General features: G+C 54.6%; 2 protein-coding genes across 4 annotated transcripts; both read right to left on the bottom strand.

Annotated features, from left to right (window-relative positions):
* Nucleotides 1–15,532: 15,532 nt before the first annotated feature.
* Nucleotides 15,533–16,954, bottom strand: HOXD8 (homeobox D8). 3 transcript variants are annotated; one of them, XM_086465605.1, is made up of 3 exons: nt 16,844–16,954; nt 16,420–16,567; nt 15,533–15,828 (listed from the first exon to the last, which is right to left on the bottom strand). In XM_086465605.1, the coding sequence occupies exons 1-3, from the start codon at nt 16,952–16,954 to the stop codon at nt 15,533–15,535; spliced, it is 555 nt and encodes a 184-aa protein (XP_086321731.1). The 3 variants fall into 3 exon arrangements, with proteins under 3 accessions (XP_086321731.1, XP_009953538.2, XP_086321730.1); XM_009955236.2 differs by having other exon boundaries at nt 16,420–16,954; XM_086465604.1 differs by having other exon boundaries at nt 15,533–15,825; nt 16,420–16,954.
* Nucleotides 16,955–21,943: 4,989 nt separating this feature from the next.
* On the bottom strand, nt 21,944–23,282 carry HOXD9 (homeobox D9). Its single transcript, XM_086465171.1, has 2 exons — nt 22,625–23,282; nt 21,944–22,185 (listed from the first exon to the last, which is right to left on the bottom strand). Exons 1-2 carry the CDS (start codon nt 23,280–23,282, stop codon nt 21,944–21,946), a joined length of 900 nt encoding a protein of 299 aa, XP_086321297.1.
* Nucleotides 23,283–24,510: the final 1,228 nt, after the last annotated feature.

Raw genomic sequence — 24,510 nt, 5'->3', positions numbered from 1 at the left:
TCATTCATCAATATAATTTCTGGCGCACAAGTAGATACATTCCAGTGAGGCGAATGCTGCTTTTGCTGCGGTCGTAAATATTTTGATGTTATCTGGACCCTTGACAGGAAAATTTTGCTAACGTCTGGCATATCTAGCTAATTTATTATTATCTTTTTAAAGATTCATTCACTGATTGGTAGATAATATTTCTCTTTTCGGAAAATTTGTAACTTCTGGTGAGATTAACTGTTTAAATTCACAGTCTGTCAGTGAGAGTTACGACTGAACGACAACTGAAATTTTAAGAGACATCCTAAAATCTAGCAAATAGGAGCGAGGCAGCAAAACTTTCGTAATTTCTGAGTGTTCAGCACGCACATGCCTTTTGATTCCGCCAGTATTTAAACTTCTAACCATTTGCAGAAAGGTGAAGTTTTTGCATCGACCATATATTCCCCTAGAATCGAATCTGTGACTATATGAATATCACACAAATTCGGTTCTACAGGGTATATATAGACAACGTAATAACATTCTGTTTTCATCTACAATATACCAGGTCTTTGCAATTTTCTTACTGTCTTCTGAGGAATGCAAACTATTCTGCTGGGACTCGGTTCTGAAATACGGGTTTGCAGGAAAGTGGGATTTCAGAAAAGATTCACGCTTGTTATTATTGCTGCAATAGAGCTATACGACTCTCCACCAATTTATAGCGATGGATTTCGCCTACCAAATGCTCGGAAAGACCTGCTGCTCACTTTAAATGCTCTGCCGTTTACGTCCTCGCTACGGAAAACGGACGTTACTTGTCAAATTGCGCTATTTAGAATCATAATGGTTAAAATAGTTTAGAAAAGAGCCTTAATCTATTTAGGGTAACAGGAATCTGAAGAGATTCTCCATGATCAGAAATCCCCCCTCCCCCCGTCCCCAGACAAAAAAAAAAAAAAAAAAAAAAAAAAAAAAAAAAAAATCGAAACAGAAGTAAAACAGCCGACAACAGAAACAGCGATTGGTAAAAAAGAGGAGATTAAAGGCTGGAGTTAGTTGCTCTCGGGAAGAAGAGAGTTTCCAAATTTACCTTCATCCCATTATGCTGGTCTAGCTATTATCCCTGCGAGCTGCCTGCGAGCCGCAGCCTCGCACCCTCCCAGGTTCTCCCCGCCGTAGCGTTTATGGTGAAGGGCAGGGCGAGAGGTCAGCCGAAATCATTTACAAACATATCACAAAGTTTCATTATTTTTACTTTGTCGACAGCGGCACACAAGAGTACAAAAGTTCATGAATTGTGTCTGACCCAGCTCCTCACTGCTGTCCTGCGGTCAACCTCTTCTCCTTCCACTATTTAAAACAGGCACCATAAGGACAAATAATGGTGCGGGTGTGATACATCCAACCACTGCGGAGGGCAGATTTGGGGGTGTTGCGTTTATCCAACCGATGTGTATCGGTTTGTTTGCCTGCCTCCAACTCCCAGCTGCCTGATCTGAGGGATGCTATTTTTAAACATCTGCTTTCTTAGCACTGCGGTGGTGTCTTCTTCACAGCAAGTGCAACTCGAAACGACTTTGTGTTCCCAGTGTCATTTTCCCCTCTCCGCCCCCCGCCCCCCCCCCCCCCCCCCCGCCGCCCCGGATTATTTCTCTCTCCACCCAACTATATCAAGCGGTTGGCCCCGCTTTCTCCTCTTTTCTCTGAGGGGAGGGGGGATACCTCCCTCCCAGGGTGGGTATTAACCACACGACTGAACTGGCACACCCCACACACACCCCCCCAAACAGAGCTCGCGTTTGGGGCAGCCCCCAGGAGCGGACAAGCCCGCCGAGGGCTGCCCGGGGAGAAGGGATGGGGCTGGGGAAGCAGCAGCTCCCTGCTCCGCTTAATACTACACATTTTCATATTTGTTAGACGCTGTGACCTGCGTTTCACCTTATTGCACGACTTGCTCAGACAGGTCAAAGCCAAAGAGTTATTGATGAACAAAAGCGTTATATATTCACCTCCTGTTCAACTGCCCATACAAAATGCTTTTGATCTATCAGGCTTTTTTTGTGTGTGTGTTCTGGTTCATAATCAGTATGCTAAATGTACGTTGGCAGAAAATAAGTAATCCATACGTTTAAGGCCGGCCCTGGAATAAAACGCCAAGGGCATCACATAGCGCAGGGTTGAGCTACGGGGGGGAGGAAAGTTACCTATGGAACACAATTAAAACTGCAATGCTGGAGGCGACTCTTTAGTTCGTATTTAAAGGGCTCGAAAACCAATACCGCAACGTAAGGCAAAAAGAGAAGGAGAAGCCTGGCACGAGCAGTGAAAGAGATTATTTATCAGCAAGCAGGGAGAAGAAACAGGGAGAAATGCAAACAAACGCAACTCCTCTCCTCTACATGCTCATGGTCATAGCGGGGCTGGCAGAAACAGGGAGGGCAATGTATACCTAACGAATCTCCAAACATCGCAGACTTTCTTTGCCTCTTTGAGGGACAAGCCGGTCTCAGTCTGAAGAACCAGGACTAACGCACTTAGGTCCCTGCTGCAGCCAGAAAGGTTCAACAGCATTTCCTGCTACGCACTGATCTGCTGCCCTCCCCTCGGTCCCCCAGCGCCGGGGGTCCCCCTCATGCGGGACCATCGGGGCTGCAAAACCCTCTAGAGTAAAAAGTTGCCCTCCTAAGCTCAGACGCCCGTTCCCTTCCTTGCCTTCACAGCATTTAAATCCACCTTTGAATTTCCCTTGACCGGAGAGACCCAGCAGCAAGGGACCAGCACGACTATGCTGGCAGCGCCGGAGCCCGCCGCCTCCCTCACCCCTTCCCCAGGCAATGCCCAACGCGGCTGGTATTAGCTAGAGGGCACAGCTCCGCTCCCAGTCCCGTCTGCAGGAAAGAGGGGGAGTAGCCAAGGTTGTGAGGCGCTGGGACACAACGTGATCCGTCCGGGCTCTGCACGGGGAGGCGCTGTACGGTCCTGCCGAATTAAAATGGAAAGGCTGCTAATTGCTTCAGAGTGCTTAAGAGCGGGACACCTGCACAACGCTATAATAAACTCTCAGGAGACTGCACCTCTGCTTTTAACGCTAGCCAGGATTATGACAAACCACAAAACGACTCCACCAGAGCCTTCACATGCTGACATAGCTTTTTTTTTTTTTTTTTTTTTTTTCCATGTTGTTTTTGGTAGCAATATTCAGCAGGGATACATCAGTTTTAATTCTTCCAGTCTGAAGGGAAGAAACAGAATTTTCAAGTATCGTAAACTCTACAAGAAATAAGAGATTACTTACCGTAGATCTCCTTCCATGCTGCCGAACCTGTTGCAATGAAAACGTTTGTTACTGTTGTATTCCACATACGGGTGATATTTCTGGAGAACAGTTACAGACCGCGTTTGATAGATGAAGGCAGAGAGGAGCTGGTGGTAAATCCTGCGAGCAGCGGAGTGGTGGGATGGAAGCCCCTTCCGAATGAGGACCACGTTGTATTCAGGCAGTTTTTTATGAACACATGCTTTCCCTGTGCATGGGGTGTGATCTTTGACTTTTAATATTCATAGTCTAGATTTTGTACCGGATAGTATCTAAAGGGACGAAAAAGACCTCCCTCCGTCACTGATGGAGGGAAAGAAAAAAGAAAAAAAAAAAAAAAAGAAGAATAACAAAGGCCTTTTTTTTTGTTCTGTGGCCATCCAGTCACTTACAAACGAAATATTCAGATCACATTTGCTAAACCATCACCTATAAGATGTCACAATATGCCATGCAGCATCGTATCCATGCTGAGCACAGAAAGAATTTCAATTTTATAAGAATAAATCTCAGATTCCTCTAGGATAGGTCCCCTTTAAGATCACTAATAAACCTAACAGTAACGATGAGACATGCGTCTTTGTTTGCATTATAGAAGGATAGATTTGACTTGAACTTTCCTTCAAATCTTTTAATACATACGTTCGAAGATCACATCAAGGGAAACAAAAAAGCTCCTGAAACGCACTGTATATTTTAGAGTAAAATACTAATACTGGGGGTTTCTTTTCTGTAAGCGATTTTTCACCCCTTCTATTGCCTTCCTACGATATCTTGGAGACTATTGCATTACACACAGAGCAATTCCATCGGCATCAATAGTTCACTAGATAGAACTTCCCAAGACGGTTTTTGTTAAAAATGTTTGGGTTTTTGGAGGTTTTTTGTTTGGGTTTGGTTTTGTTTTTTTTTTTTTAGTTCCGCCCACTCTGGATAATACTCAGAGCTTGCAAAAACAGTGGAATAGTATCAGCATTTCGGCACTAAACATTCCCCTACCGTTCCTTTCCTTTCTTTTTGTATCCTTTTTTTAAAAAAATAAAAAAGGTTAACTTCAAATAAGACGCCTCGTTAAATTCAGAGCTCTCAGGCGGGAAGCAGCTCGCTCATCCCGGCGCTGCCCCAGCCACCTAGGCTCTACCTGTCCTTTTTCCCCAGCAAAGCCGGATCCGCATTGCCGGGCGGAGCAGCGCTGGTACCCCGCTCCCATGGAGTTTCCAGGGGCACAAAGAGAGCCCGGGCGCGGCGTGGGCAGCGGGGAGGCCGGTAGCGGACTTACTGCGCGCTCCCCCCCCGGCTGGGGGGACCCGGGAGCAGAGGTGCCTGCACGGCCGCATTCCCGCAGACGGTTCCCTGCTAACACTTCCCCGATTACTGCTTCCAGGAACGAAAGCATCTGCACTTGTATGCTCTTAAACTAATTTATGGTGGGAATTATATTTTGGCTTGTCAACTCTCAAGCCATAAAACAAAGTTTATTGGAATCACGTGCTTCTAAATAGCCACTCAGGACCTATCTCTGTGGAACCATAAATAACCTTCAGCTTTAAACTTTTATTCGCTAAATAAAGGTTCGCTGAATCTGTCCTGTAAAACGGAACTGGGTTGGAATAGCGGGGACGGGAGGAAGGTCAGCTCCGCCGGCGTTATACCGGCCTTTTCGAGGAGCACGTTGTAGGGAGAACTGTTGAGAGGGGAGTTAGCGCTCCCAAATTGCTCTTGAGAAGGAAGCCGGGTGCATTTTGCCGTGGGTACCCGTTTTCTTTGCACCTCTCAGGGGATAAGGAAGTCAGTCGTCAGGAAAACCCCAGAGGTAGTGCAGGGAGATGGGGATCCCTCTCTCCCTTCCCGGATGTTTATGGCATTTTGATCAGGCGCCCCTGGAAAATGGTTTTGACTCGTTCACATCCTGAGCTGTTGCTCGGGCGAGCTGTGCCAGAGGCTGCGGTCTTGCCAGGCACCCGACAGACCTTTGCAAGGGACCAAACTGCTGGACAGAGCAAGGGCACCGGGCTTTAGGAAGGGAGAAAGTGTGAAGCCTGCTACAATGAGATCTTTGAGGACTAGAAGTTTAAGGAGGGTTATAAAACAATAAAACAGCCCTGGTGTGAAGGGAGCAGGGTGTGAGTTAGCAAATGAAAATTTCAAGGAGCCCGAGCACAGGAAGTCAAATGTCCCTGGCACTCACACAGAGTAAAGGAACACGGGTATCAGGTCCCGATCTATCACGACTAAGACGAAGAAGTCGAGAGGCCAGCAGCTCCTGGTGCCTCCAAGGAGGGGCTTGTCCCTTCCCCAGAGGGCGGGGAGCCGCGTCCGCCCCGTCGGAGATCGGCTGCCGGCAGAGGGGATCTGCCGCTCCCCCGGCCCGCGGGGGGGGAGGCACCCTCGCGCAGGGGCTCAGCTCTGAAAAGCGAGCCAGCTTCAGCGTCTTACTTGGTGCTGTCACCAGCTGGGTGGTTCCTGTCTAAAGTCAGAGTTAAGTCCCCCATAGTTTGCTCTTACTTGGCCGTTTCCTACCGAACCTGGCTGTACAGCTTTGAAGTTGCCCAAAAGGGGCAGCTTAGCTCTCGCCGTGCTCTTTAGGTGGCTCAAATCACAGCTGATCAATTTGTTTTCCTCCAGAGAGCAAGAGATATCCTGAATTCCTTCCCCGCTCCTTCTTTACTACCCAGGGTTATTTTGCATTCCGCTATTGTTCTTGCTCTGTTTCAATGTCTCCATCACACGGCATCACCTTCGTTCTTTTTTTGATGGCCTAAGCTGGGGAATGGCTCTTTCACCCTGTGCCGTCCCCTGCCCAGGACAGCTGGCAGGGACAATGCGTAAGGTGACATTTCAGCCGGAGTCTGAGAAACTTTACAGGGCGGCCGACGGAAGTCCGGGGGATCCGGCCAGGCGCCCCCGGGAGATGGGTGGGCTGTCCTGCGCGGTCACTTTCAGCTGGAGCATGGCCCATGCTCTCCGCCCCGGGCCGGCAGCGGGGAGAGCTCCACGGCACCTGGGCCTTGGTGCGGCAGCCGCTGGACCGGGCTCCGCAGCAGCCTTCGGAGCCCACTCAAACCTGGCCTCCGGGGGAGCAGCCTCAGCGGCAGGCAGCTGCAAGGAGCCAGAGTGCCTGTCCCCTGGGAAGGTGGACGAAAAGGCTAGGGATCGGGACGTGAGGGGTGGGGGGCAAAGGAAAAGTCCAATAAAATGTGGGGAAAACAGGCAAGGGCGACAAGAACCACGATGCAAAGCCAAATACGTTTGCCCCGGGCCTGGCAGCTGAGTACGGGGGGAGTCCGGTCCAGGGCAGCGGGGGCCACGGGTGGGCTCCAGCCCCTGTGCCGGCACGGGGAGCGCCACGTCCTTCCCCGCGCGTCTGCGATCTCTGCGGCCCTCGGCCCACCTCGTGGGCAAGATAAGCCCACGGTTTGGAGACGGGGTGCTGCCCCGCAGGTGCGGGAGGAGAGGAGCCACGGCGGGGGGCGGCCGGTCCAAGCGTCAGCCCCTGGCAAACGGGGCGAGAAGGCGGCCTGGGCCAGGCATGGGTTTCTGGCAGACGTGTCCGGGAGGCTGGGGCTGGAAAAGGTGAGGCTGTGCGATAGTGAGAAGCCGATGAGTGAGATACAGCTCCTCGTGCTCTAGGGGAAACATGAATGTTTCTGCAACTCAGTAATTCTAGCCCTGAGAGTTTGAAAGGGAATTAGGAGGATTTTTTCACATTTCCTATTCTAAAATGCAGATGTGAAAGTTGACTTTGAAGCTCTGGCCTGTTCGTTCTCTAGGCTTTTAGTCAAGTTCTCATATTAGGGCTGACGATATGGAGATGGATAAGATGTGGAATGAAGTAACCCAGTAATAACTGGTTTCGCTCTGGTAATTGTTGCGATAAAAGCGTTAGGGAAATTGAATCGCATATGTAAACCACCGTCCCTCTCGATTCTACTCGACAGACACGAAGACCAGCATCCTACCCGGAGGGCCCCATCACTGGAAAATGACAGGCTCCGGCTCCGTCTTTGAAGACCTACCGAGCGCCTTGATAGCGTGCAACGCGTTAGCCCTCTCTGCTTTTGTCATAACCCTGACTTTTCAGCAGTCTCCTCATTGCCCATGCCTTCGCCGAGCAGGACGTGGGCATTCAAAGGCCCCTGCCCCCAGCAGCCCGCGCCCGCAGGCAGATCCGGCGGCAGCAGAGACCCCGAGCGGGCAGGGCGGTGGCGGCGAGCGGCGCCTCGACATCAAACGGTGGCAGCGGCGGCGGCACCCCGGGTCCGCGGGGGAAGAGGGCGAGGAGCACGGGGCAGGGAGGGGAGGCCAGGGGCCGTGGGAGCGTCTAGCTGGGGCAGGCACGGCCCGGGGGGCCGGGGGCCGCCAGTGCCGTGTCCGGGCACGGCTGGGGAAGATGGAGCCTGGAGGCAACAGGTGAGGCGGAGGCAGGGAAACCTGCGGGGCCCTGGCTTGCAGGGGGGATGTGCGGAGGCCGGGGGCTCCGCCCGGGGGAAGGGAGCAGGCGGAGAGGCGGGTACGGGGCCGCCACGGTGCTCTGGCACCCACATCAAAGGGGCAGGGAAGGAAGCGATGGCTGCCCGACATCAAAGGGCGGGCCAGTGACCAGGAGGGCGGCGGGGCACACGAGGTGAGCCCCACCGGCACCGTGGGCAAGGCAAGGAGTGCGAAGGGGCGCGCACGGGTGCGCGCGAGGGCCCGCGGACCCGGGGCGGGCGGGAGGCCGCAGCGCTAGTGGTAGTGGGACAGCTGGGACCCAGCTGGGGAGGGCTCCGTGGGCGCACGAGAGGGGTGGCGGAGCCCCACCCGTGGCCCCCGCCCGCCGGTGGGCCTTCCCCGTGGGCAGGCGGGGTCCGGGGCCCGGGGCGGGAGGCGGGGGGCGGTGGGGCGGTGAGCCCCTCGCCCAGGCGGGGAGAGCGGCCAGGCTTGTCCTACAGCGCCTTCTCCTGGAAGAGGCCGTGGAGACAAAATGGCTGGTGGCGGCGGCCGGGGCCTGCCGCGCCCCCGGCGGCCGCTCCGCGCCCCGGCCTGCCGGCCCCGAGGGCGGGATCCGCGGGCAGGTGACCGCGGCCCGGGCCGTCGGGGCGGACGCCCACCCGCGGGCGGAGGCGGTGGAGCCGCGTCTCGACGGCGGGGCCGGGCTGCCGAGCTGCCCCCCGCGGACCCCACACCCTGGCGGGGTCCAGTTCAGGTCGTCCCCGGCGTGGGCCGCTGGGTGGGCGATGCGGGCTGCCTCCCCCTCCTCTCGGCGCCCCCTCCCCCGCGAGTGAGAGGATGCTTGTGCCGGGTTTGGGTAGAGCCTGTTGCCGCTGAATGCACTTTTATTGCCTCTTGTCTCTGGCAGAGACCCTTCCTCCGCACCCCGCCCGGCCCCCGCGACCTGCTGCAATGTTTATTGTGCCTCATCTTTTCCTTTCGCTTCCTGTTTTTTCCTCTCCCGCTCCAGCAGCATTGAGTGCCGCACTGCAGTAGAGCCGTAAATACCTTTAACAGCTGCCTGCCAACCGAGGGGTGAAATACTGTCTTTGTTCGGATTTTTTTCTGCCCCGAGCGCTCATAAAACACCCCGTGAGAATTATACGTGTTTGGGGAAAGAGAAACATTATTAGGAAATAAACGAATCGGCGGGGTTTGCTGTTCGTAACAGCGCAAAACCAACGTCTATTTCTTCGCTCAGGGTCTTATCGGGTTTCCCGGGTCCGCAGTCCACACCGCCTCCCCTCCTGACACCAAACCCCTGCCAGATTCGCGGGGGCAGAGGCTGCGCTTCTCCTCCAGGCAACTCGCAGCAGCTAAGCAGGAGCCCAGCCTGGCTTCCCAAATGGCAGACGGCGCCAAGCGATACCTGGGCACTGCCAGGGAGCGCAGGCTGCGTTTCCTGCTGCTTATTTTGTGGTGGTGTTCTTTCACTGCCCATGCGTCAGTAAAGTGTGGGCTAGGGATCGGCTGTTTCCTTTCAACAAAAAATGAGATGAGTCAGAAATTCTGTTAAGCGCGCCGGGAAATGAAGCAGGTGTGAGAAATGTGAATGTGAATTCCGTATTCTAAAAGTTACAGCACATCAACACATTTACCTTCATACAGGCGCCCACATTATATAGGTGTATATACATACATAAAAATACAGTCCTCATATGTGCCATATATATATACACACATACATACAGAGTTTGTTATGGATACTCACGAACATATAAGCATATTTAAGAGTATCACACGTACCGCTGTGTACTACAATGTTAATAAAGAAATGAAAGAAAAAAAGAAAAAGAAAAAGTAAAAGAGCAAAAGCAAGCAAGGAAGGAAGCCGTTTAGGAGGGGAAAATGCCGAACTCCCACGTAAACCAGTAGAATCACAAATGCATATGTGTCAGCATATGGATCCGCAGACACGGACATGCACGTTAGCATTCGTTAGAACATCCTGCTTTTGTTTTCTTCTTTCCCCCCGGGCTACGAATTATTTCAAAACAGCTCAAGGAGGAGATTTTTCGAAGTTTTTTGAGAGATTTATAGCCAAGCAATTATAATTACTATGTCATCTAGGAGGGATTCTGAGAGTGAAACCTAACGAAATACATACTTTCCATGTTACTCGTAAAGGCTGTTGCTGTGTTGAAAACGATTCCTCCCAAATAATCCCCAAGTCCTTCAGCAGCGCCGGGCCGTCGGCTGGTGCACATGGCCAAAGCATCAGAGAAAAGCATCCTATCGCTTATGAAGCGGGGCTCGGGTTTAGCAAGCTGGGGAGTTGCTCACGGATGGATTAAAGAAGAATTTCTTCTGCGGCTTCAATATATGTACCTGGGGCACGACCCACACCTTTCCACCCTCACTGGGTATGGTTTAATCAGGCGTTTTACTTTACCGTTAAATGAGTGGCAGCTTTTGAGGTAAATGGCGACTCGGTAAATTTCTGCAGTGCAATGGCACGGTGCGTTTGCATCACTGACCAACGATGTAAACACTAAATACCAGGCAGCGGGTTTTCTACGGTGCATTAACATTTTGGAAATGAAGAGGAGATGCGTAATGTATATATACGTTCAAAATAATACACTTCAAAATAGTATATATTCTACACAGAGAATATGCACGTATTTAGCCAATGCGGTAATGGATATATACACATATATAGATAACGCTGATAAGTTTGCGTGACTGTTCTGTCTCCTCTACTTATTTCAAAATAAACCTGTGTTTTGGAATTTTGTTTGTATTTCGTGGGATTTGGTTTGGATTTTTTTTTTTTTCCCCAGAAGTCGTCTCGATTTAGCCCCCCGTGATTCCCACACGGGTAAGTAGCCGTGCTGCGGGGGTGCACTCCCGGCCGCGGCTCCGCGCAGCCCGCCCCCGCGCTGCCTGGCTGCCGAGCCCGGCCCGTGCGCCTCCCGCTGAGCCCACAGCCCTGCCTCATGCACGGCACAGCGGGAGCAGAGCGTGCTAAACCGCTCCGGCGGAGCGGGCGGGGGCTCCCGGGGCTGGCCCCGGGCACAGTCCCCGGCCAAACCGGCTCGGCGGGGCGGCCCCGCGCCCTCCATCCCCTCGGGAGCACTGACCCCGATTCTTCTGCGAAAACACCTGTTAAGCTTTAAAGTTACGCGGCAGCCCTTCCGCCATGGGGAAGACAAACCACAGCATCACCATATCGCGCTTCAGACTGGCCAGGGGGGAAAGTACCCCCAAAAAACGCCTTTTGTTGAGGGAAATCCCGCGGCAGGAAAGGCTCTGCCTGCGCGCACTGCACCCCAGCCTTCCGCCCCTCGGCGCAGAGGGTCGCAGATCGCCGCGCCATCGAGGCCCGCAGCGCCCTTTCTGCTCCAGACCGCGCAACAGCCGCAAGCACCCCGCGGCGTGCCCAAAACTCTTATAAATAATAATAACATCAATAAGTACAACAGCAGTAACAACAACAGTAATAGTAGCGATAATAATAATGATAGAAATAGCAAGAGTAAGGGACTGCGAGGGACAGGTGACCAAGGGGGCAGGAGGACAGAGGAGCCGGCGCCGTTCCACGGTGCGGGACGGTGCGCGGGCGCGGAGTACCGGCGGCCAGCCCGAGGGGAGCCGAGTGCTTACCGGTTCGCCGCACTGCCGGTCTGCAGAGGAGCCCGGGAGAGTTGCCGTAATCCATTTTGCACTCGCGTAGCAATCCGTATGCCAGAGGAGATAGCGGCAGCGGGGACAACAAGCGGCGGGAGAGGAGCGGGGGGCTGGAGGCGGCGCGGCGATGGGTGCGGGGCTCCTCTCATCCCCCCGCGGGTGCGGGAGAGGAGGTGTTGCGGGGCCAGGGAATTGTCAGCGCGGCGGCAGCGGGACCGGCCGCGGGTTTAGGGGCGCGGGACACAAACATGAGGGCGACTGCCATACACCTCAGCCTAGACAAAGGTTAGAAAAAGAGGGGCTGAGGCTCTCTGAAGGCAGAATGCAGGGGGAAATTCGCCAGGGAAATCAGGAAAAGGCCATGAAAGCGCTCGCTGCCTGCACATGACCAGCCGCAGCCAATGACAAGCCCAAATAGGTCATAAAAAGGTCTATTACCAAGTTGTAAATTTTCTTCAAACAAAAAGGAATTTACTGCAATTCCTTGCGGATTTTGCACATACTGCTTCCCAGCGCCATGTTCCTTTCGCCTGCGCGCTGCGCTTTTACCGAGTCCTCGGTCCCGCCTCTCCGCGGCCTGCGCGCTCCGGGCGCGGTGGCGGGGCCCCGCGGGTACGGCTGGGCCGCGGGAGATCCGCGCGGGGAGCGGAGAGAGGGGCGAGCCCCCGCGCAGTGCCCGCGGGGCCCACAAAGCGGGGCGACCGCGCTGTGCCGGTGGGTCCGTGTCTTGCCCCAAAGAAAAGGGGCTTTGCCCACATCCCGCCCCCCCCCCCCCCCCCCCCCTCCGCCGGGCCCTAAAAGAAACCACATTTCCTTTAGCGCCCACTACTGAAGCCGAAGCCGTCGCAGACCTAAAAATAGTCAGAGCCACTTCCCCACTCCGAAGTGTGCTGTTCCCACAGGTTGCGCTGGGCGCTGTCCCGCGCCCCGGCTGCCCGCGGCCTCTCCGGGCGGGGCTGCCTCCGCCCCCCATAAAACCTTCCCGGGGGCTCTCGGCCCTGGGGCACCAACAGGGAAAATCCGATTTTAGAAAGAACTCAAAAAGACTAAAACCGGCCCCGTGTCCACAGGGAATGCTCAGCTCGGAGACGGAGTATTGTGGGTGTTACTTGCTCAATTTTTGCTTCAGGGAATAGCCGGAGCCCTCCATTAGCGGCCTCCGTGTTGATGGTACCTGCCTGGAAAACAGAGATAACAAAAATAAACGGTCCTAAAGGTGTAGGTTCGTTTTTTGCAGCACCCACGGCCGCGCAGAGCTGCTCGACGTGGGAACGGAGAAATGCCGCGGAAACCAAAGGCGCGGTACATCCGCGCTGCGGCCGTCGCAGGCGGCCTCTCGCCGCCGCTGCCGCCGCGACCCGCGCAGCTACGGCTTTTCCCTGCCAAAATACCGCTGCCTGCTCCGGAGCTCGATGGCTCCGATTTTACCGGGCACTCACTGACTGCCCGGGCCAATTTTTGGTTCACTTTGCTTTTTCTTAGCAAGACTCCAAACAGGAACGAGGGAGAGATTCAGCTGCCAGGCTGCGGGGGGAAACACCTCAACAACTACAGCGATGTTGTGTTTTTCTTAATAAATAAGGCAGGGACGATCCCAGTTAACACTAGGCCTTCGCAAACGATGTGCGCACAAGGAAGTCAGGTTTTGCCTGCGTGGCTGCGTTCCCAGGCGGCCCAGGGAGAGCGACGCTAACGGAAACTTCTTCAGGAACATTTTAATTTTATTCTCTTTGTCTGGAAATTAAAAACAACTACGACAGCAGCTCTTTCCCGGACGAATATTAGCCTAGGAAGTGCTCTGCTCGGATGTGAAGGTCTCCGATATGCGCTTCCCGCCGCGGGCAACCCAGGTCTGCAGCGGGCGGCACCAGCACGGCTTTCCCCTCCGCAGGCCCGCCGGGACCCCGCTGCGCCCAGCCTCGACCGCAGGCGCAGCAGAGGAAAGACGCTTTTTCCTTCCCCGGAGACCCAACATGCCGGTGCCACTGGCAACGAGTATTATTTTGAAAAGCGAGGGGTTTTTTACAGGTCAGGCGACGGAGTTTCCTTAAACGCGCCGCCACCAGCCCCACATCCCTCCTGGACACTAGGGGTACCCGTGGATTTATGCAAATCCGTGTAGCAAAATGTTTACTGCACCGCTTTGCTGCAGTTTCCCCTCGTTCACAACCTTTTAACCAACTTCGCGATTAAAATAAACCGAGAACAATAGCTCTGCTTTCTTGTGCCTCCCTCTAGAACTGGCGTTTTGCAGGAGTGGAAGCATGCCTGGCTCGATGGTGGGGTGGGAGAAAGAGGAAGGGAAACGAAATGAACTAAACTCCCCGGACAAATGCCGACCCCAGGAACGGCGGTTCCCGCCGTGCCGGGTCCGTTCCCGGGAGCGGAGCGATGGGTGCGGGAGAAGGGCCCTAGCACCGGGTGGGCACGGCGGCGGCCGGCACCTCCCCAGGCCCCTGGGTGTGAGTTTCCGAGCGGGGCCTCAGCTTCGTCCCTGTTCCGCCGGGAGCACGCTCGTTTCTCAGGCAAATAATACAAATTTGTCCTGTTTGTCGCTGCGGCTGGCGCACCCCTGAGGTTCCCTTCACGGAACCATCACTCATGGGGGCGTGAGGCGGTGGAGAAAAAGTGACGCAGAAATCTTGGTAGGGATTTATGCCTCATACCTCAGCCCTCTGCCTGCTGTTCCTAAAAAGGACTGCTTTCGGATACCGCGGTCTGCGGTGCCCCGCCGCGGAGCGGGAGGAGTGGGAGGGAGGGGAGAGATAAATTAAACCGTTTTGGTGATCAGAGCGGACTTCTCTTCCCATAGCTGTGGGGAACCGTGCGGCAGGCTCTGTCCTCGCCGGGCTGCGGCCTCTGCTGGGAAACGCACCCAAACTGTTCTATAATATTTAGGGGGGGGGGATATGCCCTTCTTTCTATTTACGCGTAGTTTGGGACCACAGACCATTAACAGTTCCTGAGATAGCCCCGCGCAAGGCCACAAAAGCTTTACATTTATCTGTTCGTCCGCCCTCTGCGGCGGAGGCTAGGCCCGGTTTGCCCGCGGTTTGCGTAGCGGGGCTGGAAGCCTCGCACCGGTCGGGAGCCGCCCTCGGGGCCAGCGGGGCCCTGGCGTGCGTCCTGGGCCCGTCCCGCCCCGTGTCCCCCCGGCCGGGCTGGCAGCGTAATGCTCCGCAGGGCAACGGGCCGTGTTTGCCGGCAGCGGATCCCTGCCCTGCAGCCCCGGGGAAGAGGCGCAGGAAGAGGCGAGGGCCGGGCCCAGACGACACGTCGAGGGGCTCCCAGGGCCGGGCCGCGGCGTGGGCTCAGCTCGCAGGTGGGGCCGCAGTCGCCGCCGGCCGCTGCTTCGGCCACGGCCCCGCAGAGCCCGTGGCTGGCGGCTCTGGCGGGGGGAGCATGCGGCAGGGAGCGAAACCCAGGTTTCGTGTTCAACGTGCCGTTCCCAGACCCCACAGAAACAGCCAGCGTCCAAGGAAGAACGGGGAAAAGGCGCAGGGGAGAGTTAGTGCAGACGAGGAGAGGCTCCGAAGGTTATTGGAGGAGTGGAATACAAAAAGGGTATCAGGAAGCCGATACATTTTATATTTGAATAAATTTTGTTTATTTTAATCAAATATCAATAGCAGAAGGTTAAATATATTTCTATGATCTTTTATTCAAATTTATTAATTTTATTTAATTTACTCAACATAAGATAAGAACAAGAATTAAAATAGTACAAGTGCACTTCTCTTGATTAATAAAGCGTTGTTATATGTCTTGCTTATTGGTATTTATTATTAGGAAGTTTATGTCGTTTCCAGCAATCACCGTCCGTAAAGATTGCAAAAAAAAAAAAAAATAAAATATATATATATATATATCATTAGAAATTTATTGCTACAAACTGTGTATCAAATTTGCAAAATAAGTAGGTGAACTGTTAAATCTAGAGATTGTTCCGGATACGGTTAAAAACAAAACAAAACAAAACCACAAACTACTGAAACACCCGAAGCAGAGAAATGTCAAGCGGAGGGACACGGGGTCACTTGTCCCACGGCAGGATAACGTACAGAGGGAGACGGGCCGAGATGTGGGGCTATGGCACTGGTTAATTTTGATAGCCTTTCACAAAGGCTTTTAGGGAGAAATTTAATTCGTCTGGCCTTCAGGTCTGTCTTCTTCCAGATCATGTGCTTCCTTTTTGGCCTCCCCTTCCTTTCCCTCCTGTCTGGAAGCGGGGAATTTGTCCTTGTTGTTCTCTTTTTTCCATTTCATCCTCCTGTTCTGAAACCAGATCTTTACCTGCCTCTCGGTGAGTCCTAGTGCGTGGGACACCTCGATCCTCCTCTTTCTGGTCAGATATGGGTTAAAGAGGAACTCCTTTTCCAGCTCTAGAGTCTGGAATCGGCTGTATGTTTGTCTTCCTCTCCTCCTACCCGGCGCTGCTGTTTAAAACAAAAACACAGGGTTTTGGAGGTTGGTGTCGTCGTTCAAAACACGGCGCAGGCAGGGAGCGAGGGCTCAGGTCCCTCTAGAAATCCCTCGAGAGAAGCCCCACTGAAACGCAGGGAGAGAAAGCAGAGGGCACGTAGGAGCCTGGGGCTTTACACTTGAGTGCGGGCAGAACAGCGATAACAGACGCGCGAACCGCCTCAGCTCTCCCCAGGCGTCGGGGCTTACAGGACCGACTTTATGGGGTCACTTTATTATCCAGTACCCGGCTCCCCCGGCCCCGCACTCTTCCCGTTCAGGCAGCGGCGGCAGGAGCCAGGCGAACGGGTCAGCTGCGCCTCTGTCCGAGGGGCGACTTTAAGGCTACTCGTGGGGTGGCGGCCGCCTTCTGCAGAGGTTTCTTTTTGCTTACAGTATCGCTTTATTATCGCAAGCCACGGCGGTGATAGGAATCGCGAGGAGAGAGGCAAAGAGAGAGGGAGGCAGAGGCAGGGAGCGAGAGGCAGAGAGAAAGAAGCGGGAGGAGGAAAAGAAAGTTTCAAACTCAGACGTGAGACGGAAGCAAATTTTTGACTGCGTCCAACCTTGTGGTCTCATCCAGGGAAACATTTGAGCAGGAGACGAGCTCTGATTTAAGTGGTCTGGTTCCTCGCCAATATTAGCACTGGACGATTTACAGTCAGGATATTGTACCAGCTCGGCCTCTTGCTGTGTCGTAAAAATCTGCTGTCTCTGTAAGTTATCGTATCCGTAAAATTTAGCGGGCTCCCCGTGACAGGTAACCCCGCTGCAGGGGGCAGGAGGCGGAGGCGCGGCGGGGGGAGGAGGAGGCGGCTGGTAGGCGGCCGTGGGGCTCCCCCCGGCAGGGTGGTAAAAGTCCGCGGCCGCGCCGCCGCCGCCCCCCGCCCCGCCGGGCGCGGGGTGCGGGAAGCCGGCGGCGGCCGCGCCGTTCCCGTAGAGCAGGGCGGCGGCGGCAGCGGCGGCGGCGGCGGCGTGGCGGCCGCTCACCTCGGGCGCGAAGTGACAGTCGTAGTACGGGGGATTGATGGGCTCCCCCGCCGCCGCTGCCGCCGCCGCCTTGTACTTGGAGTACAGCGGGTTGACAAAGTAGGAGCTCATCGGGGAGAGGGCAGCGGCGGGCGGGGGCGCGGGCGCGGGCACGAGGCGTTGCTCCCGCCGCCGCCGCCGCCGATGCCTCTACGCCGCGCTCATGCCGCCGCCTCCGCCGCCCGCCCGTGCGCTCCCCGCTCCTGCTCTCCGTGTATGTGGTGACCAGGACTGGAATATAATCGCTCCCAAAATGACCTGCCTCACTGCTTTTACTATTTCCTATTAGGCACACAGCAGCCCGCGCACGCACACACACACACACACACACGCACATGAGCTCAGGGGGGACTTTTGGCTTCAGTTTACATGTGCCGCTCCTCAGGCAAGAAAAAAACCCGGCCCAGCCCTGCCCGGATCCACCCCGGCCGCGGCGCCCCCGCTCCCCCCCGCCGGTACGCGGTCGCCAGGAGCCGCCGAAACCCCCGCCGCGCAGGGGCGAGGCGGCCGCGTAGATCCCGCGCGATAACCGCGGGCGCGCTGCCCGGGGCGACACCGCCCGGCCCGCCCAAGCTGCGCCGCCCGGGGCTCAGGGCCGCGGCTGAGCGCTGCGGCGCGGCCTGCACCGCCGCGAAGGCCAGAGACCCGCCGAGGGAGCCGGTGCCCGGCGCAGGGAGCCGGGGGTGCAGGCGAGGGCGGCTGGGGGGTCCGAACGTCGGCAGCGCGCAGCGGCCGGGCCCCGGTGCCAGCGGGCCCTTTGGGTCATTTCCTTGCAGGCGAGCAGAGCGCTGGGAAATGAGATGCACATTTACCCTTGACGCCATGCACGCATGGCTGAGGCTCCAGGTTAATTGATACTTAATGGAAATCATGCCTATGAATATACTTTCCATCATTTCACCCTTGGTGGAAGTCATTACGGAGGCGGGGGGAGGGGAGGTAAAAAAAGAAAAATGTGTGGGTGAGCGGTTAGCACCGCTCGGGGACGCGGTCCGAAATAAGCGAGCCCTATTCTCCGGGAGGAAGGAAGGAAGGCGCTGCCCGGCAGGCCCGGCGCTGCCCCGGCTCCTCGGGCCGGCCGTCCCCGCGGGGGGAGCGCAGCCGCGCCGCCTGCGTGGGCCTCTTCTCCCCGCGCTCCGGGGAGCGCCGTCTCCAGTCCTCTCTTCCCTGCTTCGTCCTGCAGCGGGAACCAGCTTTTCGGACAGACACCCCCCAGAAGCTCGAGACCGCCCTGTATCGAAGGGAGACGAAAAATGTAGGTGAAATAGAATACGGGCCCCGCCAGAGCCACGTGTGACCGTCTGGTGTGAATTGACAAAAAATACTTGTGGTTACATAAAAGGCATCGCAGACTCCTTCCCCATCACACCCCGCTCCCCCACCGCCACCCCCGCGCCAGTTACTCGCTTTGTCTGTAGGACCAGGCTGGCTGCCCCGCGTATGAGCGCACCGACGGGCCCTGGGCCCGCAGCGACACCCCCGCCCGGACAGGGCCCCGCGGCCCGGGGCACACGCCTTTGAGAAGCCGGCGGAGGCTCAGGAATCCCCGTGAAGCCCAGGAATGGCGGGGGGGGGGGGGGGGCGGGGAGCGGGAGAGGCCCGCGGGGGGCATACAGACTTTTGGTGCTACAAGGACAGACAGCAGCAAAAGCCCATGGCAAAGGAGCAGCAGGAAGGCAGGAGGCCAGGCCAGGCAGGGGGGGTACGACGGCAGACAAACGCCGCCTCACCCTGCGGAGAGGCGCGGAAGGGCAGCAGCTGCTTCCCGCACCCACGCCAGAGCCCCCCGCCCCTCCCCACGCTCATCACACCCGGGCGCCAGTCCCACGGGCCAGCACCGCCACCCGCGTGGGGCTGCGGTGCCGGCACCGAAACCGCGGTTCACCCTTGCCAGGGGCGCGGAGAGAGGGAGCGGGGCGCTACGCGGGGAGCGGGGCGCGGCGGCGGCGCTAGGGTGGAGCGCGGGCGCCCTCTGGCGGCGCGCGGCGGCGGCGGCAGGCAGCGCTCTCCCGCCCCGCGCTGCCTGCGCGGCCCGCGGCCCTCTCGGCCCCGTCCCCGGCCGGTCGATCCGCCAGAAACCCAAATGGGCGCTGCGGAACACCGGCTCTGCGCTCCGCCGGCAGAGCGCTCGGTGCTGAGCGGCTCTTCCTTTGCGTTCTGGTTTTGGGGTGGTTTTCTTCCTTTTTCCTTTTTCTTTTTTTTTTTTCCTTTTTTTTTTTTTTTTTTTTTTCGGTCGGAGTTTACAGTGCCATTTTCTTAGCATATTTCGGTGACCTTCTTTTATTTTTTTGCCAGTGCTATAATTAACTACATACAAAGAATGCGCCTCGTTTACACATGGCAGCCAGGAAAGACGCCGGAGCTTTGAAGACGGCTGCTATCGCGTTTTCGATCATGTTTCCCCACATATTACACCACGAATTCGCCATGTGTGGTAGTTTCAGAGTTACACGTTTTTGTCTTGAACACGTTATTTTGTTTGCCTGTGCATTTATGTATTTATGGGTTGATTTATGTAAACGAAAGTAAAGATGAATCTTTGTTCACCTCCCCCCTTCATCACACATGCCTGTGAATTATTCGGTATAATGTGGGTGCGGGTGCACGCGACTGTGCATATGTACAAACATATATTAGCACAACCAACGCGCAGGAATTAAATTATTGTTCGGTTTAACACTAAAAGTAATTTCCATGGAAAAACTGCGTTTTGTCATTCGAGACGTTCGGTTTGCTTTCTGCCATTTTGAAATAAACGCACAAAGTATTAGAAATAGGTAACAAGGGGGGGGGGGGGGGGGAAGAAGAAAATACACAAGGTATAATCTGCCAATCTGCCTGAGATAAAATGTTAAAGAGAGATGGTGTGGGCTTGGTGACGGAGTCTTACCAGAGCCTCTGCTGGAATCAAGACCACAGACCGTGTGGCAAGAATATTGTTTACGTGTTGTTAGTTATAGGTCACCCCCCTCCACGGTTATTTTCGAAAATGTGGAGGCTAAGATCGTAAGATTCATCGCAGTAGAATATCAAATAAAATACATTTCAACAAATCAGTGGACTTTGTAAAATCTTACAGTTTCGTGACCTTCGGGTCTTTTTTGAGTCTGTTGCCTTGGCCCAACGCTGACATATTGAAATTTATAGTCCAAGATTTTAAGACCTAGTTTGTCTGCATTTTTGGGCCTTTTTTTCCCCTCTAACAAACACAAACATCAAAATAAGGTGGTTTCAAAGAAAAGCGCCATAGCATATCGTAAACTCATTAGGTCCAGACGTCTAGCCATCTCAATGGTTTTATTATACCACGGTTCTTCCTGTTTTAAAAGAATTATAGGTATCTTCTCGACAATGGATGGGAAGCAATGCAACACCTTTTCCTGGCACCGCATGCTTTTGCCTTTTTTTTTTTTTCCTTCTCTCTCTCTCTTTTTTTTTTTTTTTTTTTTTTTTTTTTTTTTCCACAGAGGTAAAAAACGTTAAACACCAGGTCTCTCAGCTCTCCCCTTAATCTTGAATTAACCGAACTGCTCGTAAATATTTACGGGTCCTTCATTTTAATGGTTGCTCTTTAAACAAAGCATTTTTTACAATGAACTTCATCTCAATTATCTTGATAAAGTCATGTGTGTTTATAAATGCAGAAGGCATGAGAAGCGTTGCTAAATGAGCTCCCGCCGACAGAACTGAACTTTTGGAAGCAGCCGTGTCCCCCCAGAGCTTCCCAACCTTCGGCTTAAAGAGCGCAGAGACTAGAAACACACACGCACCCCCCACCGCCAAAAAAAAAAAAAAAAAAAAAAAAAAAAAAAAAAAGTTTAATAGACGAGGCGTCATTTGGCTCCACTGGCTCTGGAGGACCAGTGTGGAACTATTTGCTAAGTTCCCCCAAGAGATAGCTAGTGTTTCAAAGCGCGCCCGCGCCCGAGACACCGCAGAGCGGCGTGGCAGCAGGCGCACTTACGCGGCGCGGCCGAGGCCGGCCTCTCCGCCTCTGGCCTCCGAGAGTAAATGTCTGACGGGCCAGGGGAGGGGGGGGAAGTGATTTTCCGCCGGCCTTTGTGGCTGCCGGAGGTGCTGCTGCCCCGGCAGCGCGGCCGGCCTCTCCTGCGGCCCCGGCCCGGCAGCGCTCGGCCCGCGGCGGGCTCCGCGGGGGATGCGCGGTGGGGTCGCCGGCGCGGAGGGCATCGCGAAGGGCGCACAGATTTCTCCTCTCACCGCAGCGCTATCGGTCGGTCACGGCAGACTTTATTGTGTAATAACTGACAACAATTACAACAGGTCCGTAGTTCCAGACACGGGGTGGTTAATTAATACAACAGTCACCGGGGGCAGGGACGCCAGCTAGCTGGGGGACCGGGAGATGTTAGGCCTATTGCGAACGGCTTCAAGGGTGAGACAACCTCCTAATAGTGCACTAAAGGGGGGGAATAGCTCGTGGCCTCTCTGTGGCATCTATTGCGAAGGAGCGAAATTCAGACCTAGAAAGCAGAGGGTTTGGGTAAGGTTTCCTCTTAGTAAATCGTGGACAACAGAGCACCCCCGTTGATTTAAGCGACTGTAATTTAATATCTATTTTATTATCGTAATTATAATTAATTTTCTTACCTTTGTTTTGGCAAAGTAACTATCTAGACTACATCACTTTTAAGAAACATGTCAAACATTTAACATCGGATAGAGTTCCCAAAGCTAACGTGCACTCACAATATCATTAACCAAACTGTCTGGGAAGGAGGAGAGGGGGCGGTGAAGCGACTCTGCAAAACACATTGGCGAGCAAGACAAAATTTCCCAAAATACCTGACATAGACCACGTTTCACTTCTATCAAAAAAAAAAAAAAAAAAAAAAAAAAGACCAAATTGATTTAAAGGTCCTGGGGTGGGGGGGCGCGGAAGGAGGAGAAACGTATGGGGGGCTGAGGGGACAGGGGAAGAATAAAATAAACCAACCAAAAAAAATCCCCGAACTACCCAACAACCAAAAACGCAAAACAAAACCCCAAAGCCCCAAACTCAAAACTAAAGCAATATTCTCCAACTGCTTTTCTACCCCAGCGTTAGTCTCCTTTATTGCCTTTCTCCTTGTTCATCTTTTTCATTTTCATTCTTCTGTTCTGAAACCAGATTTTGACCTGTCTCTCTGTGAGATTTAAAATCCTAGCTACTTCGTAACGGCGGTCTCGGGTGAGGTACATGTTAAAGAGAAATTCCTTTTCCAGTTCCAGAGTTTGATACTTTGTGTAGGGACAACGCTTTTTCCTCGTTGAACGAGCGTGGATCCAGTTTGCTGCAGGGTTATCTGGAAGAAGGGAGGTATATAGGGAACAGGGGGCGGGGGGCGGGGGGGGGGGAAAGAAAGGTCGTTAAATTAATTTAACGAAGGATGGACTGTTTTCACAACTTTGGAGAAATTATCATAAAAGCCTTAATGCCCCAGTCTGTTTACTGTACAAATGATGTCTTGATGGTAGGTGGTTATGTGGAGTCTTTTATGGGTGCTTGTTGCTGCTTGCGCTGGGGTAGGCGTCTAGACGTTTTTATAGGTTAGTAAAACTATCAGTTTTGCACATTCGAGCCTTACAGGTTTCGGTAATAAATCAAAGGGGCAATTTCTTTCTTTCTTTCTCTCTTTCTCTATTTCTTTCTTTCTTTCTCTCCCTCTCTCACTGCCCCTCTCTCTGCCTCTCTACCTCTTCCCACCCCCCTTTTTTTTTTTTTTTTTTTTTTTTTTTACTTACTTGGGTCAAGTTGCTGCTGTTTCTCCTCCTTCAGATCGCTCCTCGGGCTGGGGTTGTGGCTGCAGGCGGCGGGGTCCTTGGAGCTGCCGGCAGCCTCCTTCTCCCGGGGCTCCTGGAGGAAGGAGCTGCACGTATACTCGGGCACACCGATCCCCTGGGACTCCCGGGACGAGGAGCACTCAGTCCTTTTGGAGGAGGAGGAGGAGGAGGAGGAGGAAGACGAGGAGGCGGCTGCTCCAGTCTCCGGCTTTATCCCGTAGTGGCGCCCGTTGGAGGAGCCGGAGCTGGACGCAGAGCCGCCGCTGCCGCCGCCGCCGCCGCCGCCGCCGCCGCCCGGGAAGCCCGGGAAGGGCTCAATCCAGGAGCGCACGTAGCGGCCGGCGTCGCCTGCCCCTAAGTGGGGCTGGTGCATGTAGGGGTGGTAGATCCCGGTCATTGCCGCAGACGGCTGAGGGTGAACCGTGGACCAGGAGGTGGAGAACACGGTGGATTTTGGTGCAAAGCTACAGGAGGAAAAATCTGAACTCTCTGCAACACCTGATGGCCTGGAGGTCGCACTGTGACCTCCCTGGACGAATCTACTCCCGTAAACTTCTTCGCTTTCATGGCCTATGAGAGAATCGACATAATAGTTACTTATGGTGCCACTAGACGACATTTTAGGCTCCCCTCTTAGTCATATAAAAGGTTACACTGTTAACTGTATATGATACCCTCCCGGAGAACAATCGTAGTATTTTGCAGACTGCAACCCTCAACCATTGGTTGCGGAGCCCACGTGATCATATTTACCAATACTGCGAGTAAATCAATCCGCTAAACTGGGGCTGCTGTGATTAAAAAAAAAATCATCATCAACAACGGCCCCGCGCAGCGCGCCGCGCCGGCTGCGCGCCCGGACCGCGCCGGGGCCGCCTGCCCGCCCGCCCTGCCTGCCCTGCCCTGCCCTGCCCGCCTGCCCTGCCCCGCTTGCCCGCCTGCCCTGCCCCGCTTGCCCGCCTGCCCTGCCCGCCTGCGCTGCCCGCCTTCCCGCCCTGCCTGCCCGGGGCGCGGCGGGCGTGGCCGCTCTGGCAGCCCACGGCCGCGGCGAGCGCGGACTATTTCTTCACCTCCTTTGAGTGATTTCTGCCATTCATTTCTTAATCAATGAGAGGCAGGGTGTTTAAATAAATCCAACAGCCTTGGCTTGCTAATCACACTCCAAGCTGCTGAGGAAACCCGCTGGGAGAGGGGGATTCTTGCCTGTAAAAACAAACCATCGCAAGCTGGGACTGTAACGACTTCTCATAAAACAGGAAAATGTTACAGTAAAAGCACATTGCGGTACTTCCATATTTCAGAGCATGTGCGGGTATTATTATCCGCTTCCTCCACCCCCGGACAGAAAGTTTCCATGGAAAGGATACACTTTTCGAAAGAGATGCCCATTGTGTTGTTTTAAAACAGGTGGAAGACCTCTGTAATGATTTTATGCCTTTCAATAAAAATTTTATGAGGTGTATTTGATTATAGATTAATGTGTCCCTAATAAAATGGACGGATGGAAACAGCAAAGCCTGTGTCTCCGAGCACAACTGACGTGTGGCTGAACACTTGCTCCTCTATCTGCGAAACTCTGGGGCTACACAGCTCCAACACAGCCCCCCTTATGGTGCCCAGCGCAGCCCGACGGGGGCAGGGGCCGCGCAGGCAGGCGGGCAGGCGGACGGACAGGCGGGCGGGCAGGCTCTGGCCCGCAGAGGGGCCCGGGGCTGCCGCTGCCCCCCGCTCGCCGGCAGAGCTGCCTCCTCCGCCCCGAGTTCAGGAGGAGCTGGGCCGGGCCGCGCTGGCCACGTTCAATGCCTACGTGAGTTTTTTGCCCGCTTTTCCCTTTCCCCCCCTCCCCT

The sequence above is a fragment of the Leptosomus discolor genome, chromosome 5 (genome assembly GCF_034619465.1).
Source record: "Leptosomus discolor isolate bLepDis1 chromosome 5, bLepDis1.hap2, whole genome shotgun sequence".
Classification (NCBI taxonomy): Eukaryota; Metazoa; Chordata; class Aves; order Leptosomiformes; family Leptosomidae; genus Leptosomus; species Leptosomus discolor.
This window is presented reverse-complemented; position numbering and strand designations above follow the sequence as displayed.

Bases quoted from the DNA above. Each gene is read 5' to 3' on its own strand.
- HOXD8 (XM_009955236.2), bottom strand. From the start codon at position 16,954: ATGAGCTCCTACTTTGTCAACCCGCTGTACTCCAAGTACAAGGCGGCG. The intron at 15,829-16,419 runs GTTGGACGCAGT...TGTTTTAAACAG, and splicing joins TCCCTGGATGAGACCACAAG to CAGCGCCGGGTAGGAGGAGA.
- HOXD9 (XM_086465171.1), bottom strand. From the start codon at position 23,282: ATGTCGTCTAGTGGCACCATAAGTAACTATTATGTCGATTCTCTCATA. The intron at 22,186-22,624 runs GTAAGTAAAAAA...CCCTTCTTCCAG, and splicing joins ACAGCAGCAACTTGACCCAA to ATAACCCTGCAGCAAACTGG.